Source organism: Brachyhypopomus gauderio, chromosome 19, assembly GCF_052324685.1.
Source record: "Brachyhypopomus gauderio isolate BG-103 chromosome 19, BGAUD_0.2, whole genome shotgun sequence".
NCBI classification, from domain to species: Eukaryota; Metazoa; Chordata; class Actinopteri; order Gymnotiformes; family Hypopomidae; genus Brachyhypopomus; species Brachyhypopomus gauderio.
Window position 1 is genome coordinate 2,558,978 of NC_135229.1, and position 15,225 is coordinate 2,574,202.

General features: G+C 47.6%; 1 protein-coding gene across 1 annotated transcript in view; it reads right to left on the reverse strand.

The window, feature by feature from the left end:
• The window catches only part of LOC143482906 (CUGBP Elav-like family member 5), a 20,817-nt gene extending 6,709 nt beyond the window's left edge, over window positions 1-14,108 (reverse strand). Inside the window, exons 1-3 of the mRNA XM_076981481.1 lie at window positions 14,090-14,108; window positions 5,284-5,428; window positions 1-141 (exon numbers count right to left, since the gene is read on the reverse strand). The exon at window positions 1-141 is cut by the window's left edge and continues 72 nt beyond it. Coding sequence (XP_076837596.1) covers window positions 1-141; window positions 5,284-5,425 — 283 coding nt within the window. The 5' untranslated portion in view covers window positions 5,426-5,428; window positions 14,090-14,108. The remainder of the gene's footprint in view (window positions 142-5,283; window positions 5,429-14,089) is intronic.
• Between the last annotated feature and the right edge of the window lie 1,117 nt (window positions 14,109-15,225).

Here is a 15,225-nt window from a genome sequence, read left to right on the forward strand (position 1 = left end):
CAGGCAGCCCGTTGGTGTACACAGCTGCCTCCAGCGGGTGGCCGTTGGGCTGGGGGGCCAGGCCGGTGAAGCCGTTCACGATGGGCGTCACGATACTGGGAACGCCCGATGACGCCAGACTGGCAGGCGGAGAGTTCAGCCCTGCGGGGAGGGACGCGCTGCTGTCAGATCACTAGCTCCGCCCAACAAGACCACTAGCTCCGCCCAACCAGACCACTAGCTCCGTCCAACCAGATTGGTAGCTCTGTCCAACCAGATCACTAGCTCTGTCCAACCAGAGCACTAGCTCCGCCCAACCAGACCACTAGCTCCGCCCAACCAGACCACTAGCTCCGTCCAACCAGATTGGTAGCTCTGTCCAACCAGACCACTAGCTCCGTCCAACCAGATTGGTAGCTCTGTCCAACCAGATCACTAGCTCTGTCCAACCAGAGCACTAGCTCCGCCCAACCAGACCACTAGCTCCATCCAACCAGATCGGTAGCTCTGTCCAACCAGATCACTAGCTCTCTCCAACCAGACCACTAGCTCCGCCCAACCAGATCACTAGCTCCGCCCAACCAGATCACTAGCTCCGTCCAACCACATATGCTCGTTAATATAGGAGAGGCTAATCTCCACACATATACGCTCGTTAATGTAGGAGAGGCTAATCTTACGTATGCTCGTTAATGTAGGAGAGGCTAATCTTACATACGCTCGTTAATGTAGGAGAGGCTAATCTCCACACATACGCTAATTAATGTAAGAGAGGCTAACAAACACACTCACACATGTACACACACACACTAACACACACACTCACACATGTACACACACACACGTGTACACACACACTCACATGTACAAACAAAAGCACACACACGTGTACACACACACTCACATGTACACGCAAATGCACACACACATGCACACACACACACGTACACACATACACACACAGTCTGAAAAGCAACGGCAACAGGAATCTAGTTTGTCCCAAACGCTCTGATGATGAAACAGTGATGCAATCTTCAAGCAGCCATGCAAAGAGAGAGAGAGAGAGAGAGAGAGAGAGAGATAGAGAGAGAGGGGGAGTGAGAGAGAGGGAGAGGGGAGAGAGATAGAGGGGGAGAGAGCGGGATTGAGAGAGAGGGAGAGAAAAAAAGAGAGTGGGAGTGAGAGAGAGAGAGAGAGAGAGGGGGGTATTGAGAGAGAGAGGGAGTGAGAAGGGGAGAGATGGAGAGAGAGTGAGTGTGTGTGTGTGTGAGAGAGAGAGAGAGTGTGATAAAGACAAAACAGGATAAAATACAGGATGAACTTAATAATCAGAACCAGGTAATTCTACTTGAGTCAAGTGTATCTATAACCCGCTTTGTTCTCTATGTGTGTGTTATGGGAGGTGTGTGTTGTGTTGTGAGAGGAGTGTGTGTGTGTGTGTGAGCAGACGTGTGGATGGAGCGAGGGATGAGGGAGGAGAGCAGTAATCCCCTGAGGAACATCTCTGTCTCCTCCTGACATTCATGCGTCATGGAAACTCTGGGCTGAAGGTCTGTCACTAAAACGAGCTGTCACTCACACACACTGTCCAATCAGAGCGCATATACACGTACCTATGGCAACGAGGCAATACTCATTTTACGTTTGGCACCCGAGATTCCTGCTTACACATTATATGGAATTTAACAGCTGCCTTTTGGACAAATAATACATATCGCTTCTATCTACGTATCTATGAAGAAGTTACTTAGTGGCCTGTCTACATGTTACCGAAAACGTCGCTAACCAGTGTGTGTGTGTGTGTGTGACCCAGGAGAGCTGTTGTTTCTTCCACAGTATGTTGTACTGTGAGTATCCTCAGTAATGGTGGTAAATTAGACTGCCATGACTACACCCAGGAGACACAAGGCTATAGTGTTCAGTACAGACACACACACACACACACACACACACACACCCTGGAGATACTAGAGGCTATAGTGTTCAGTACACACACACACACACACACACCCTGGAGATACTAGAGGCTATAGTGTTCAGTACACACACACAGAAAGACACACACACACACACACACAGGCCTATAAGGTTCAGTGAACGGTCAGAGTGAGAAACAAAAATCAATTGGAGGCTAAAAAAGACCTGATGTGGATTCTGAGAGATGTGTGTGTGTGTGTGTGTGTGTGTGTGTGTGTGTGTGTGTGTGTAAGTGTGTGTGTGTGTGCGTGTGTACGTGTGCGTGCGTGTGTGTGTGCGTGTGCGCGCGTGTGTGTGTGTGTAGGCGTGTGTACGTGAGTGAGCCTAAGTGTGTATCCTCATGACTGTACGTTCACTATCTGACTTGTGTTCAGTGACGGGTAATATGATGCCCTCCAATTTAACACACCACTGCTGTCCCGTGGAGGGCTATTCTTATCCACACAGCCACCGTGTACAGCTGATAGCACACAGCCCTGAAAGCACTGTTGCGTAGGCCTGCAGAGCGCACACACACACACACACACACGTGCATGCCCATGAACGACAGGCCCCACGCTGCACACCAAAGCCCAGTGGGGTTCAGCATGGCTCAGATACACGCTATAGAGCTCAGCTCGTTCACTTAAAGCATGAACACGCACACTCTATAAACATTAGCTGTAGCTGCTGTCATTTCTGAACATGCCACAGCTGTCTGAGGTGATTAGGACAAGAACTGGTTTTTTTGTTGTTCTAATTTTCACTCGTTTTAGGGATTCGTTATTGAAAATATGAAAAAATTTTATCCTACACCTGGTCTACTTTATTCGCTTTGAACACCATGAATACTTTCTTGTGATACATGGTTTTGAGTGATCACTCCTAGCATTAATAAGGTGAAATTGAAACTTCTGTAAACAGACTGGATCCTTTTATGATTTCCAAAATCAGCTATATTTAATGTCTATTTACATCTCACATGAGAAATCTCCCTGGACTGCCTGTCAAACGTCTTGTGTATAATGGTGCGTTTTATTAAAGATCAAGTAAGTAAACAGATCGTTAAGTGGCCGGAGTCTGGCCACGTGTCCGGCCTCATGGATCTGCCTTCTTAAGCTCTCTCACGAGGTGCCGTCGGCACGGACGTGTCTCGGATATCGATTCACACACATCGACGGGAAGCCGCAGATCGCCCAGGCCGCTGCCTTCGATCGTCATGGCAGCATATCGTCATGGGAAAGCCAAGTGGGGGTGGGGGGTGCAGCCAGGGCTGTGGGCGGAGCAGATGGCACGTGGGTGGAGCATAGGGCTTTGGTTTTTTGGCTTTAGAGCCTGATAGTTGTGTAATTGTTTTGCTTTTATATATATTTTTTTTCTAAAGGAGTTCGAGCTTACACAAAGCAACAACAAGAGCCAATCCGAAACCCCCGTGTGGCGTGTAAGTTCATATTCATACCCTGGTGATTCAGTCGTGACGCTAGTGTCTGTAAAGCTAGTGTCTGTAAATCTAGTGTCTGTAAAGCTATCTGTAAAGCTATCTATAATGCTAGGGTCTGTAAAGCTATCTGTAAAGCTATCTGTAATGCTAGGGTCTGTAAAGCTATCTGTAAAGCTAGGGTCTGTAAAGCTATCTGTCAGTCCAGCACCACATGAGGGCTTCCCTGCCACTCTGTGAGCTGAGCCTGTATCCACAGTAACGGTCTGAGCCTGTATCCTGTATCCACAGTAACGGTCTGAGCCTGTATCCTGTATCCACAGTAACGGTCTGAGCCTGTATCCACAGTAACGGTCTGAGCCTGTATCCACAGTAACGGTCTGAGCCTGTATCCACAGTAACGGTCTGAGCCTGTATCCACAGTAACGGTCTGAGCCTGTATCCACAGTAACGGTCTGAGCCTGTATCCAGGCTACCAGGGTAGAGGAGGACTGAGGAGCATAAGTGCCTCTCCTCTCTTCTCAAGAAGCAGCCCATGGCTGACAGGGACGCGGTGAAGACCTCCGCGGTGAAGACCTCCGCGGTGAAGACCTCCGTGGTGAAGACCTCCGCTCCACAGGCCGCGTACCTGCTGTGATCAGCGTCTCATGGCCGCGGCGGAGACGACGTGACATCGATCCACGTTCCACAAAAAACCCATTTTGTTTTGGGAAGAGGTGAAAACATCACAGTTCAAGCCTTGTCGGGGGGGGGGGGGGGGGGGGGCACAGGGGACAGGAGCAGGGCTCTAATACCACCACACTGGCTGTTATTACCCCCCCGTGTTTCTCTGAAATACCACAGCACAGAGGAGGTGAAGGTCAGATACACACACCCACACCCCCATACACATACATACACACACACATATACACACACCCCCATACACATACATACACACACACACACACACATACATACACACACACATACACACACACACACACCCCCCCCCATACACATACATACACACACACACACACACCCATACACATACATACACACACACACATATACACACACACCCATACACATACATACACACACACATATACACACACACCCATACACATACATACACACACACATATACACACACACCCATACACATACATACACACACACATATACACACACATATACACACACCCCCATACACATACATACACACACACACACACATACATACACACACACACACACACACCCCCATACACATACATACACACACACACACACACACCCATACACATACATACACACACACACATATACACACACACCCATACACATACATACACACACACATATACACACACACCCATACACATACATACACACACACATATACACACACACCCATACACATACATACACACACACATATACACACACACACACACCCCCCCATACACATACATACACACACACATATACACACACGCACATACATACACACACAAACACACACATACACACACACACCCCCATACACATACATACACACACACGTATACACACATATACACACACATATACACATACACAGTCTTAGACTTGCTTAGCATAGAAATAGCAGCTAATCACATGATCAAATTTCCTTTTTTGCTGAGACTGTAACTTCCATTACTTCATACGCTGGAGGGCTTAATGTCATTGTCATTTTCTTTCTTACTGAGTAGGTTCTAGCTCTTTACATGTATCTCGGTTAAAACTACACACACAAGAGACCTTGGTTACGCAATCCTGCTGAAATAAACACACCAGCATCCAATCAGAGAAAGCGGATTTCTGCACAAAGCTTGCTGGGAGTGAAAGAGCAGACCTATTAGAAATATCCAGCTTGGTTATGGATGGTGCTTGCAACTGACCTGACACAGGGGTCATGGGTGTGGGTGGCAGGCCATTCATGTTTAGCGCCCCCATGTGGTGGATCTGGGTAGCAGGGAAGGCCATGCTGGGGGTCAGGTACCCACTGTGAGAGGCAGCCATAATGGCCGCCTGCTGCTGCATCAGCTGAGAGAAGAGGGGTGGAGAGAGAGAGAGAGAGAGGTAGAGAGACATAGAGAGAGAGAGAGGTAGAGAGACGGAGAGAGAGAGAGGGAGAGGGAGAAAAAGAGAAGGAAAGGGTGGAGAGAGAGACAGAGACAAATAATCACATTACGAACCTCATTAAGATTTGAGGATCTGTACATAGACACACGTGAGATACTCATGTTAAACACACGTGAGATACTCATGTTAATTAATACAATTACTACTAGCAACATTTTTAAACATAAGTTTAAGCGTCTTTAAACTGTTTAAAAAAAAAAAACTCCATAAATATCTTTATGGAGTGACTGTATGAAGGAGCAGAAATACCAATAAATACAACACAAGAAGAAAATAAACTGAAAATAATTGAACATTTGTTCTTCACAAAGCAACCTCAGCCTCAGCCAGATAGGCACACGCATTCACACGCACACAGGCACACGCAGGCCAACACACGCTCACACACACATACAGGCACACGCACACAGGCATATGCAGGCTCAATCACACACATAGGCACACACACGCAGGCCTGCACATGCACAAAGGGACACGCCCACACACACTCACACATGCCCACACACGCACACAGGCATACAGGCACATGCACACGGACACAGGCACACCCACACACACACACACACATGCTTGTCCCTCTGCAAGCACACACACTTTCAGTGTCTCAGTGGGGTGAATACGTTATGAACCACCAGTACTCAAACACTGATCATTAAAGAAATTAGCACAAATCCACTCAACACTACCCCCCCCCCCCCCCCCCCCCCCCCAAAAAAAAAAAAAACCCACAAAGGTAATTACTGTAAACTCATCACCATGGAAACTGCTCACAGAATCAATACCCTGAAAGGCCGGCCTGTCAGACTGAGTCTGTCACAGGCCGGATTCTTCTTCATATGGAGGTCTTAGTCTAATTAACAATAATAATAGTACTAATAATAATAATCGTGACAATAACAAACATTTAGAATGCAGTTCCAAATTGTTGCGGTGTGATTGAGAAGGTGTGTGTGTGTGTGTATGTGTGTTCCCTGTGAAAGACTGACGTCTGTCTTTATCACTGTGATGTCTGGATATGCTCTGGGCCCCTGAGGAGGATTATTATTAATAATAATATTAATAATAATAATAATAATAGGTGTAATTCATTTTATTTATGTTAGACTTTCAATAACCTCTGAAGGTTTAATTGTAACTACACATCAATTGTAACACATCCATGTGGTAAACACATGTACACTGTAAGCTGATCTGCCTAAAGGAGTTTTGCAGTCGCCGTGGGAAATACAGTTTGAGAAAGAAATTATTAAAGAAAGTGAAGAGAGGGCGGAGTCAGGGAGGGTTCCCTCGTGACTGATTGGATGACAGCCACGTGCACAATCGCAGAGTGGCAGAGAGGCCTGTTACTAGGTTACGTTTGTTACCACGTTACGCCTGTTACCAGGTGGGAGATAGCGTTCTCTAAGCCAAGTCAGTGGTTTGTTTAAATGATGATGATGATCATTCTATTAGCATCATACGTATTAGCATCATGCGTATTAGCAGATGTCCCACTGGGGCTTGGAGCCCATTATACCCCAGCAGGTTATACCCCGGGGCATTATATATGGCATTATACCCCGGCACGTTCTTTCTGTATGAGAATTACAGAAAGAATGACCCCACGAGAAAAGGGTGAAAAGTTAAATAAAAGTGTGTGTTTCTGTGTGTGTGTGTGTGCATGTGTGCTGTTTCACACATGCAGATCTGGCCTGTCAGAATAGCCCCTGATAAGTGTGTGTGTGTGTGTGTGTGTGTGTGTGTGTGTGTGTGTGTGTGTGTGTGTGGAAGGGGGGACAGGTTTACACATGCAGATCTGGCCTGTCAGAATAGTCCCTGATAAGTGTGTGTGTATGTGTGTGTGTGTGTGTGTGTGTGTGTGTGTGTGTGTGTGTGTGTGTGTGTGTGTGTGTGGAGAGGGGACAGGTTCACACATGCAGATCTGGTCTGTCAGAATAGCCCCTGATAAGTGTGTGTGTTTGTGTGTGTGTGTGTGTGTGTGTGTGTGTGTGTGTGTGTGTGTGTGTGTGTGTGTGTGTGTGTGTGTGTGTGTGTGATAAGAGGATCCTGCTCACTTTCCTTTATTTGGGAAGTCAGTCTCATCCACTCAGTCTGACTCCACTGAACAAACGCATGAAGATTAGATAAGAACCTTTAACATACAAGACAGCACGAACACATAACAATTAACATAACAAACATCGCGTGTCAAGTTAATACCGCACAGATGATTTGTTTTCGATTATCCTTTGATTGCCCATGGCTCAGGTTTGACAGAGGGCTGGTGTAGCGCTACTCCGTTCGCCCACTAGGGGTCAGTGGTAACCACTGCTGGTTGGTGTTTCTACAAACCCAGCCCCTACACATCAACAACTCGTATTCAAAATGTGAACATGGCAAGACAGTCTAACCTCCCCCAGCCTCCCTGCTAAGTGTCCTCTTTCGCCAGTGTGCTCTTTCACCAGTGTGCTCTTTCACCAGTGTCCTCTTTCACCAGTGTCCTCTTTCACCAGTGTCTTCTTTCACCAGTGTGCTCTTTCACCAGTGTCCTCTTTCACCAGTGTCTTCTTTCACCAGTGTGCTCTTTCACCAGTGTCCTCTTTCACCAGTGTCCCTTTTCACCAGTGTGCTCTTTTACCAGTGTCCTCTTTCGCCAGTGTGCTCTTTCACCAGTGTGCTCTTTCACCAGTGTGCTCTTTCACCAGTGGCTTCTTTCACCAGTGTGCTCTTTCACCAGTGTCCTCTTTCACCAGTGTCCCTTTTCACCAGTGTGCTCTTTCACCAGTGTGCTCTTTCACCAGTGTCTTCTTTCACCAGTGTGCTCTTTCACCAGTGTGCTTTTTCACCAGTGTCTTATTTCACCAGTGTCTTATTTCACCAGTGTGCTCTTTCACCAGTGTGCTCTTTCACTATTGTCTTCTTTCACCAATGTGCTCTTTCACCAGTGTCCTTTTTTACCAGTGTGCTCTTTCGCCAGTGTCCTCTTTCGCCAGTGACCTCTTTCACCAGTGTCCTTTTTTACCAGTGTCCTCTTTCACCAGTGACCTCTTTCACCAGTGTGCTCTTTCACCAGTGTGCTCTTTCACCATCTTTTGTTCAACTGGAAAGTGACTGAGCGTCAGCGCCATCAAATTGTCGTGTTTGTAATGTGGGGCAGCGGCAAATTGGAGGCAGATTTCTGAAGAGCTTTACGACAGCAAATAACCGACAGAGCAACACGCTTCACAAGACAGAGCAGGAGGTCTTGGACTAGAGCTCCTCATCTTTATTCCTCTCTCTCCCTCTCTCTCTGTCTCTCTCTCTCTCTCTCTCTCCCTCTCTCTCTTCTGTGTGTGAGTTCAGTGGTATCACACCCTTTCCACCTCCCTCCCTGTTTTCTTTAATCATCACGGTTGTCACTCTCTCTCTCTCTCATCTCTCTAGAACAGCGTCGTTGCTTTGGTGGGCACGTGTGCGCTAACACGACTCGCCGTCTTTCACCCGAGGGTGGATCACGGGTTGGATCACACACAAATCTTTCTAAACTGCCCAAAGCCAGCGAGACCCTGCGGTCGCGAGAGATCTGGGTAGTCTTGACGTTCCAGTTTTGGAATCAGGAGACACAGGAGCAGAGTCAAGACACGGATGATGGCCGACCCACGCAGCCTGGACGTGATGATTCACACTGAGATGGTGCAGTCACACCAGTGGGAAAATGAACTTCACTCCATTACAGATTCAAGCAGTTCAATGGCCTGGACCACAATATAGCCCGGTCTTAATCTTCCATGTTTCCAGAACATTCCTTTGGGAATGGTCTGTGGAAGGTTACCATTAATAACTTCATGCTCCATTCCCAACCCAGATTCCTGCCAATCCCAGTTTAACACACGCATCACTTCCTGTCCAGAACGCTCTCTGATTACTGTGTGAAGTGGCTGGCAGAGGCTCATAAATCCGACACGTCCCACGCTGGAAACACAGGGACGATGGGGATGAGCGTGCGAAATACCCACAATTCCAAGCGCAGGGCTTTGGAATGACTCCACCTATACCCATCAGCACAGTGAAGCTGAACGAGGGATGTTCTCTCTGAAGATAACGATAACACGTGAATCTATCGCACGGCGACGGAGAACGCACACTTTGTCACGGGAACACACGGAATATGTGAGATGAGTGTGTAGCTGTGGAGGCCATGTGGAAATGGAAACTGACTCCGTGTTCTTATTGGTTGACGAGGGGGTGGGCAGATTCTGTGTGTGTGTGGGTGTGTGTGTGTGTGTGTGAAAGCAGGTTGGGGGTCTGAGTGTTTACTGCACTGAAGGTCGGAGAGCAGGTGTATTGTGGGATACCTGGGGGGATTCCGTCTGTCAGTCTGGACGTCACAGAGGCTCGACAGAACAGACACCAAACGTCACCATGTAGTCCATGTGATAAATGAACACACACATACACATATTTACAAGTTGTAAAGTTGCACAGATGTAAAGTTTCATCAGAATGAATCCCCCAAGAACAGAAAACACAGAAGAACTAGAGAAACTAGAGCAAGACTCCAAGCATCTAGTTGTTCGTTCATTCCATGGGATTTTGCTCTGTGGTCTTCGCAAAAATGATCACGGATTAGAAAGATCTTTCTCAGCTAGTGGGGCGGTGATTCTGGTATCACCAGAAAGAAGCAGTTTCTTTACATCTCTAGTGTACAGCACTCGAACCGGGTAACACCACACATGTAAACCAATAAAGTCACAAATGCTGTTCACGCATGTACTGGCTACACGCAGGCAACGACAACCACAAGCCTGGAGAGATTTAGAGGTTTAGGGGCTCTTAAATGATCGACTGTCTGAACACAATAACAAGTGAATAAAAGATTTTCGATGCAATCTTATCCTTGAGATTAATTACACAGACATGGAGCTTGATAATCTCATAAGTGTAGAATTGAACAGACGCTACCTTTACAGCCTAGCATACCAACTACCTACTGGCCTCAACATGTTATTGGACATTGATTTAACGCAACATCCTGCAGACCATGACAATAAAACATCACCCCGGCTTCATCTCCTCACATGGTAAAGTCAGGCGGTAGTCAGGCAGCTAACAGAGTTGTTCGTTTCTGTGGTAACAGGAGCTTATAGCAACAGGCCATAAAAGTCTAACGAGAGCAACTACAAAACTCGGAAACCACGGAGACCTTCTAAGTGGATGGTGACGGTTACGCATTCGACACAGCACTCTGCGGTTAGCATGATGATGTTAGCAGCAAAACACAGGGGACCTTCATGTCGACATCGTCACAAGGAACACAGAGAGGAAGGAGAGTGTATCAAAACAAGCGTCTCCGCCCTTCGTGCGACGTCTTCATGACAGTTTGACAAGTGCGAGTCACTGAGCCGAGAGTCTCCGGGCACTCCTGGGTCCATGGGAGGCTGTCACTCTGAGCCGGAGCGTGGAGGGGCGGGAAGACAAGTTAACGCAAACACGCCTCTCCTTTTGTGACCGTTTGGCCCAAGCACTGACCTGGCGGAAGTTGACCTGTCCGTCCCAAACGCAGCCGTCCCGTCCCGTCCCGTCCCCCCCCCAAGCCGAGAGTCCCGCCTCCTGGGTGAGATCGGAAGTGTGCGGCGATGTTTCCCCACAGAGGCCCAACAGCTGGTCACGTCTTGGGAAATGGAGCCGGAGATGCTAAATTTACCCGTCCGTGAGCTCACCCACGACGCTGGAACTCGACGGAGCACCACACGCGACATGCTGGAGCGTTGCCTGGGGCGACAGTCTGCCGTCGACTCCAGCTCAGTGGACAAGGACAAGATGCGTCATTTCAAGGACGCTGCCATCTTGACTGACAGTGAAGTATAACTGGAGGGGACTCGTTCGTCTGCTCCAGCTCCTTAAGACAATAACAACCCTCACGCACAGCAAAACCACCCACACGCAGTGCGTGATCCTCCTTCAGAAAAAGAATCTTCTTCTATCTGTGGGCCCAAACAACGGTGGGTGCGATCACAGAGTCCTTTCTGAAGACCTGGGTCAGAGGTCCCCTCTCGATCTCAGCAAGCTCACCAAGCTGACCCAAGGATTTGTCTGCCAGGATCAAAGTTCTACCTTAATAAAGTCTCTAAAGAGACAATCTACCATTTCACCACATCCACTGCAGGTTTTGTTTTTGTTTGGTGCTGGAATTTAATTATTTAAATTATTATTATTATTATTTAATTATTATTATTGTTTATCGTGACCTAACTAGAGCACTGGACCATTCTGGTTAGGAATCCAAAGCTTCTCATTAACACTGCTCATACACTGAGTACGAGTCCAGGGAAGCAGAGGAGATGGGACCAACCCCAGGAGCTCCACCCAGCCCTGAAGAAGGCGTTTGGGAGTCTTTTCACAGTTTCCATTCCTTTTAAGCGGATCTACATGGATAGTGGAGACCAACCAGGACCAGGAGCACTCATGATCCTAAGCCTCATATAACAATGGCTCTATAACCCTGGACAGAGTGTTTTCTATTCTGCCAAGCCGATCTGGACTTGATGAAGCAAAAGGTGGACAAACTTGCAGAAGATACAGCAAACTGACATTAATATTACACTTTATGTATCCGTGGAGGATGAGGAACAGGACGAGGAAGAGCATGAGCAACCAAAATGGAGAAGAACACTTTCGGGCCACTTTGGTTGGCCATGTTGTCAACCATGAGCTGTTTCAGGGAGACAGGGCCATGAGTCCAGCATAATTAAGAGCCACCACACTGTAGATAGTGTCAGCGAGACCCTTACGTGTCATCTGTCTCCCTGGACAGCATCACAATGTCCGCAGCCATTAGCCAGAACAGTGTCATTCATCATCATGCCCGTCTTGGTTCTTACAACACTGCCCACATCATCATCTTCCTCAATGCACTACTCCCTCCTTGTCTCAAGGGGGCTGGACCAGAACAGTCCAGGGTTGCTGTCATTTGGGGCAACATTGTTGGTTTATTCACCACCCACAGTTTTTGGTACTTTGTTAGTTCACCTGCGTCTGAGGTCTCCATTCCCCAGCCCTACTGAAGACTTCTTTTGGGCTTTGCCATTGGATGGTCTCTTCCCCAGATGGGGGAGGCATGTGGGGGCATCGATGGGGGAACATACCAGGGGTGGATACATCTCTCCAGACACAACACCCCTGGCTGTCTGGCCAGAGTACATCATCTGTGATGTCAGACAGGTGCTGTGACCAGAACCAACCAGGAAACAAGATGATGAATCCTCATCTAATTCAATATATGTAAAAAACCTTTATGGTGTATTTGTACTGAATATAGATACATAGTCTGTGAAAAGACACATTTGAGCACTGTTACTTTAACAGCAGCACACTGAAAACACTTTTTACATTTCAGGGTGAATGTAAACCTCATTCTAATGCTTTAGTGAGAATTAATGAGAACTGAGAACCTTCGAGCGAAAAGATATTTAAGGAGATCTTTATTATTTATCTACCCAAAGAGGGAAATCCCTGCATTTTACCTTCGTATATAAAAACTGCAGAAACAACATGGAGTGTTAATGTGTGACTCCAGATCCATTATACAAATCATACTGTGACCGTTATGTGCATCTGAAACTCCGTGTGCACAAGTACGCACACACACACACACAAACAGATGCACCATATTTCAGACGTCACTGTGCACAGAGTATGTGCACAGATGTGTGAACACACACACACACACACACTGTAATTAAGGTTCAATGCCTGCAGGGTATAGTCTATATATAGGACAAGCAGATCCATTTGACGAGCAGTATAGATTCACACACACACACACACACACACACACACACACATATATACATATATATGTTTCCTGTCAACCCTTTTGCTGGAAAAGGAGGATATATCCTGCTACATCACAAAGAATATCTGTATCTAATCTTGATATGGTTCCCTAGGTAGCTTATGAATATTCGTAGAAATCACGCATTTTCGAATACATTAACCCAACTTCAAGAAATTAACTGGGAACCATCGGAGGAAGATCAGCTATGCTCATACACATTCAGCGTTTCCGCATGTCTCCACATTAGACTCCACTCCAGACCATCTGCACCGTGAGGAGGCGGAGCCTTCTAATCAAAGCCAAATATTCATAAAACAACCAAAGCGATTGGCTGAACTCTCCGTGACGGCCCAAATCAGACTGGCGCTGAGTGGTTCTGAGTCCTGAGGGAGTGCCCGAGTTAAAATTACAAGTGAACTCGGAGTTCCTCCCTGTGTATTCATGAGAGGGGAACGGAAGTGATGTTAATGCATTATTCAATGTCTTGATGGGGATGGGGGGGGAGGGGGAGGGGGGGGGTGTGTGGTTGCCGTGGCAGATGACAAGGCCACTGGGCGTCGCCATGGGCAGATGGAACGGTCGCCATGGATGTGAAGGAAAACCTGCAGCTCTGTGGAGCATGTGCGTCAGAGAAAGGAGAGCCCCAGAGTGACTGCTGACATACCAAGAGTGTGTGTGTGTGTGTGTGTGTGCACTCAAGGAGTGTGTGTATGTACTGTATGTGTTGAGCGGTAGGTGTGTGTGTGTGTGTGTGTGTGTATACTCACGGCGTGCGTGTAGGTGCTGTAGGTGTTGAGCGGTAGGTGTGTGTGTATGTACTCACGGCGTACGTGTAGGTGCTGTAGGTGTTGAGCGGTAGGTGTGTGTGTGTGTGTGTGTGTGTGTATACTCACGGCGTGCTTGTGTAGGTGCTGTAGGAGTTGAGCGGTAGATGTGTGTGTGTGTGTGTGTGTGTACTCACGGCGTGCGTGTAGGTGCTGTAGGTGTTGAGCGGTAGGTGTGTGTGTGTGTGTGTGTGTACTCACGGCGTGCGTGTAGGTGTTGTAGGAGTTGAGCGGTAGATGTGTGTGTGTGTGTGTGTGTGTACTCACGGCGTGCGTGTAGGTGCTGTAGGTGTTGAGCGGTAGGTGTGTGTGTGTGTGTGTGTGTACTCACGGCGTGCGTGTAGGTGCTGTAGGTGCTGTAGGTGTTGAGCGGTAGGGCCACAGCAGGGTTGAAGATGCCAAACTGTCCCACCATCTGCTGCATACGCCGGATTGTCCTCTCCTTATCTGTGTCTGCGAACTTCACCACCAGGCTTGAGGACGCTCCCTGACAGACAGACAGACAGAGAGAGACAGAGAGAGACAGATATAGACACAGACAGAGAAAGAAAGAGAGACACAAAGAGAGAAAGGAAGACATTAAAAAAACATATTTCTAACAGTGCACAAAATCATCCACAACTCATCCACAATGCATCCTTCATTCAGGCACGTGTGATTACTACACACGTCACAGCAGCTCAGGGTAGATTTCTCAGCTCAAAACAGTATCAGGGGTTTTTCCAGATATTCCTGTTCTAGGTGTTGGCCATGTCTTCCCTTCTCTTGTCTTTCCTTCTCTTGTCTTTCCTTCTCTCTCAGCATCCAGGCTTTCACTCACTCTACCCTGACCACGCCCCTTGACCACGCTCCTTGACCACACCCCCTGTCCACACCCCCTGCAGCTCCCTCAGCAATCACTGGGTTCCTTGGACATCTCACGATATCAGTGATCAAGGTGTAGTGCAACAGGAGAAATTGGTTCTCTCTTTCTCTATCTTACACACACACACACACACACATATGCACGCACACACATATGCACACATGCTCATTAAGGGGCCTTCTAATGATTTAGTGCAACACATGACCTTTGGTGT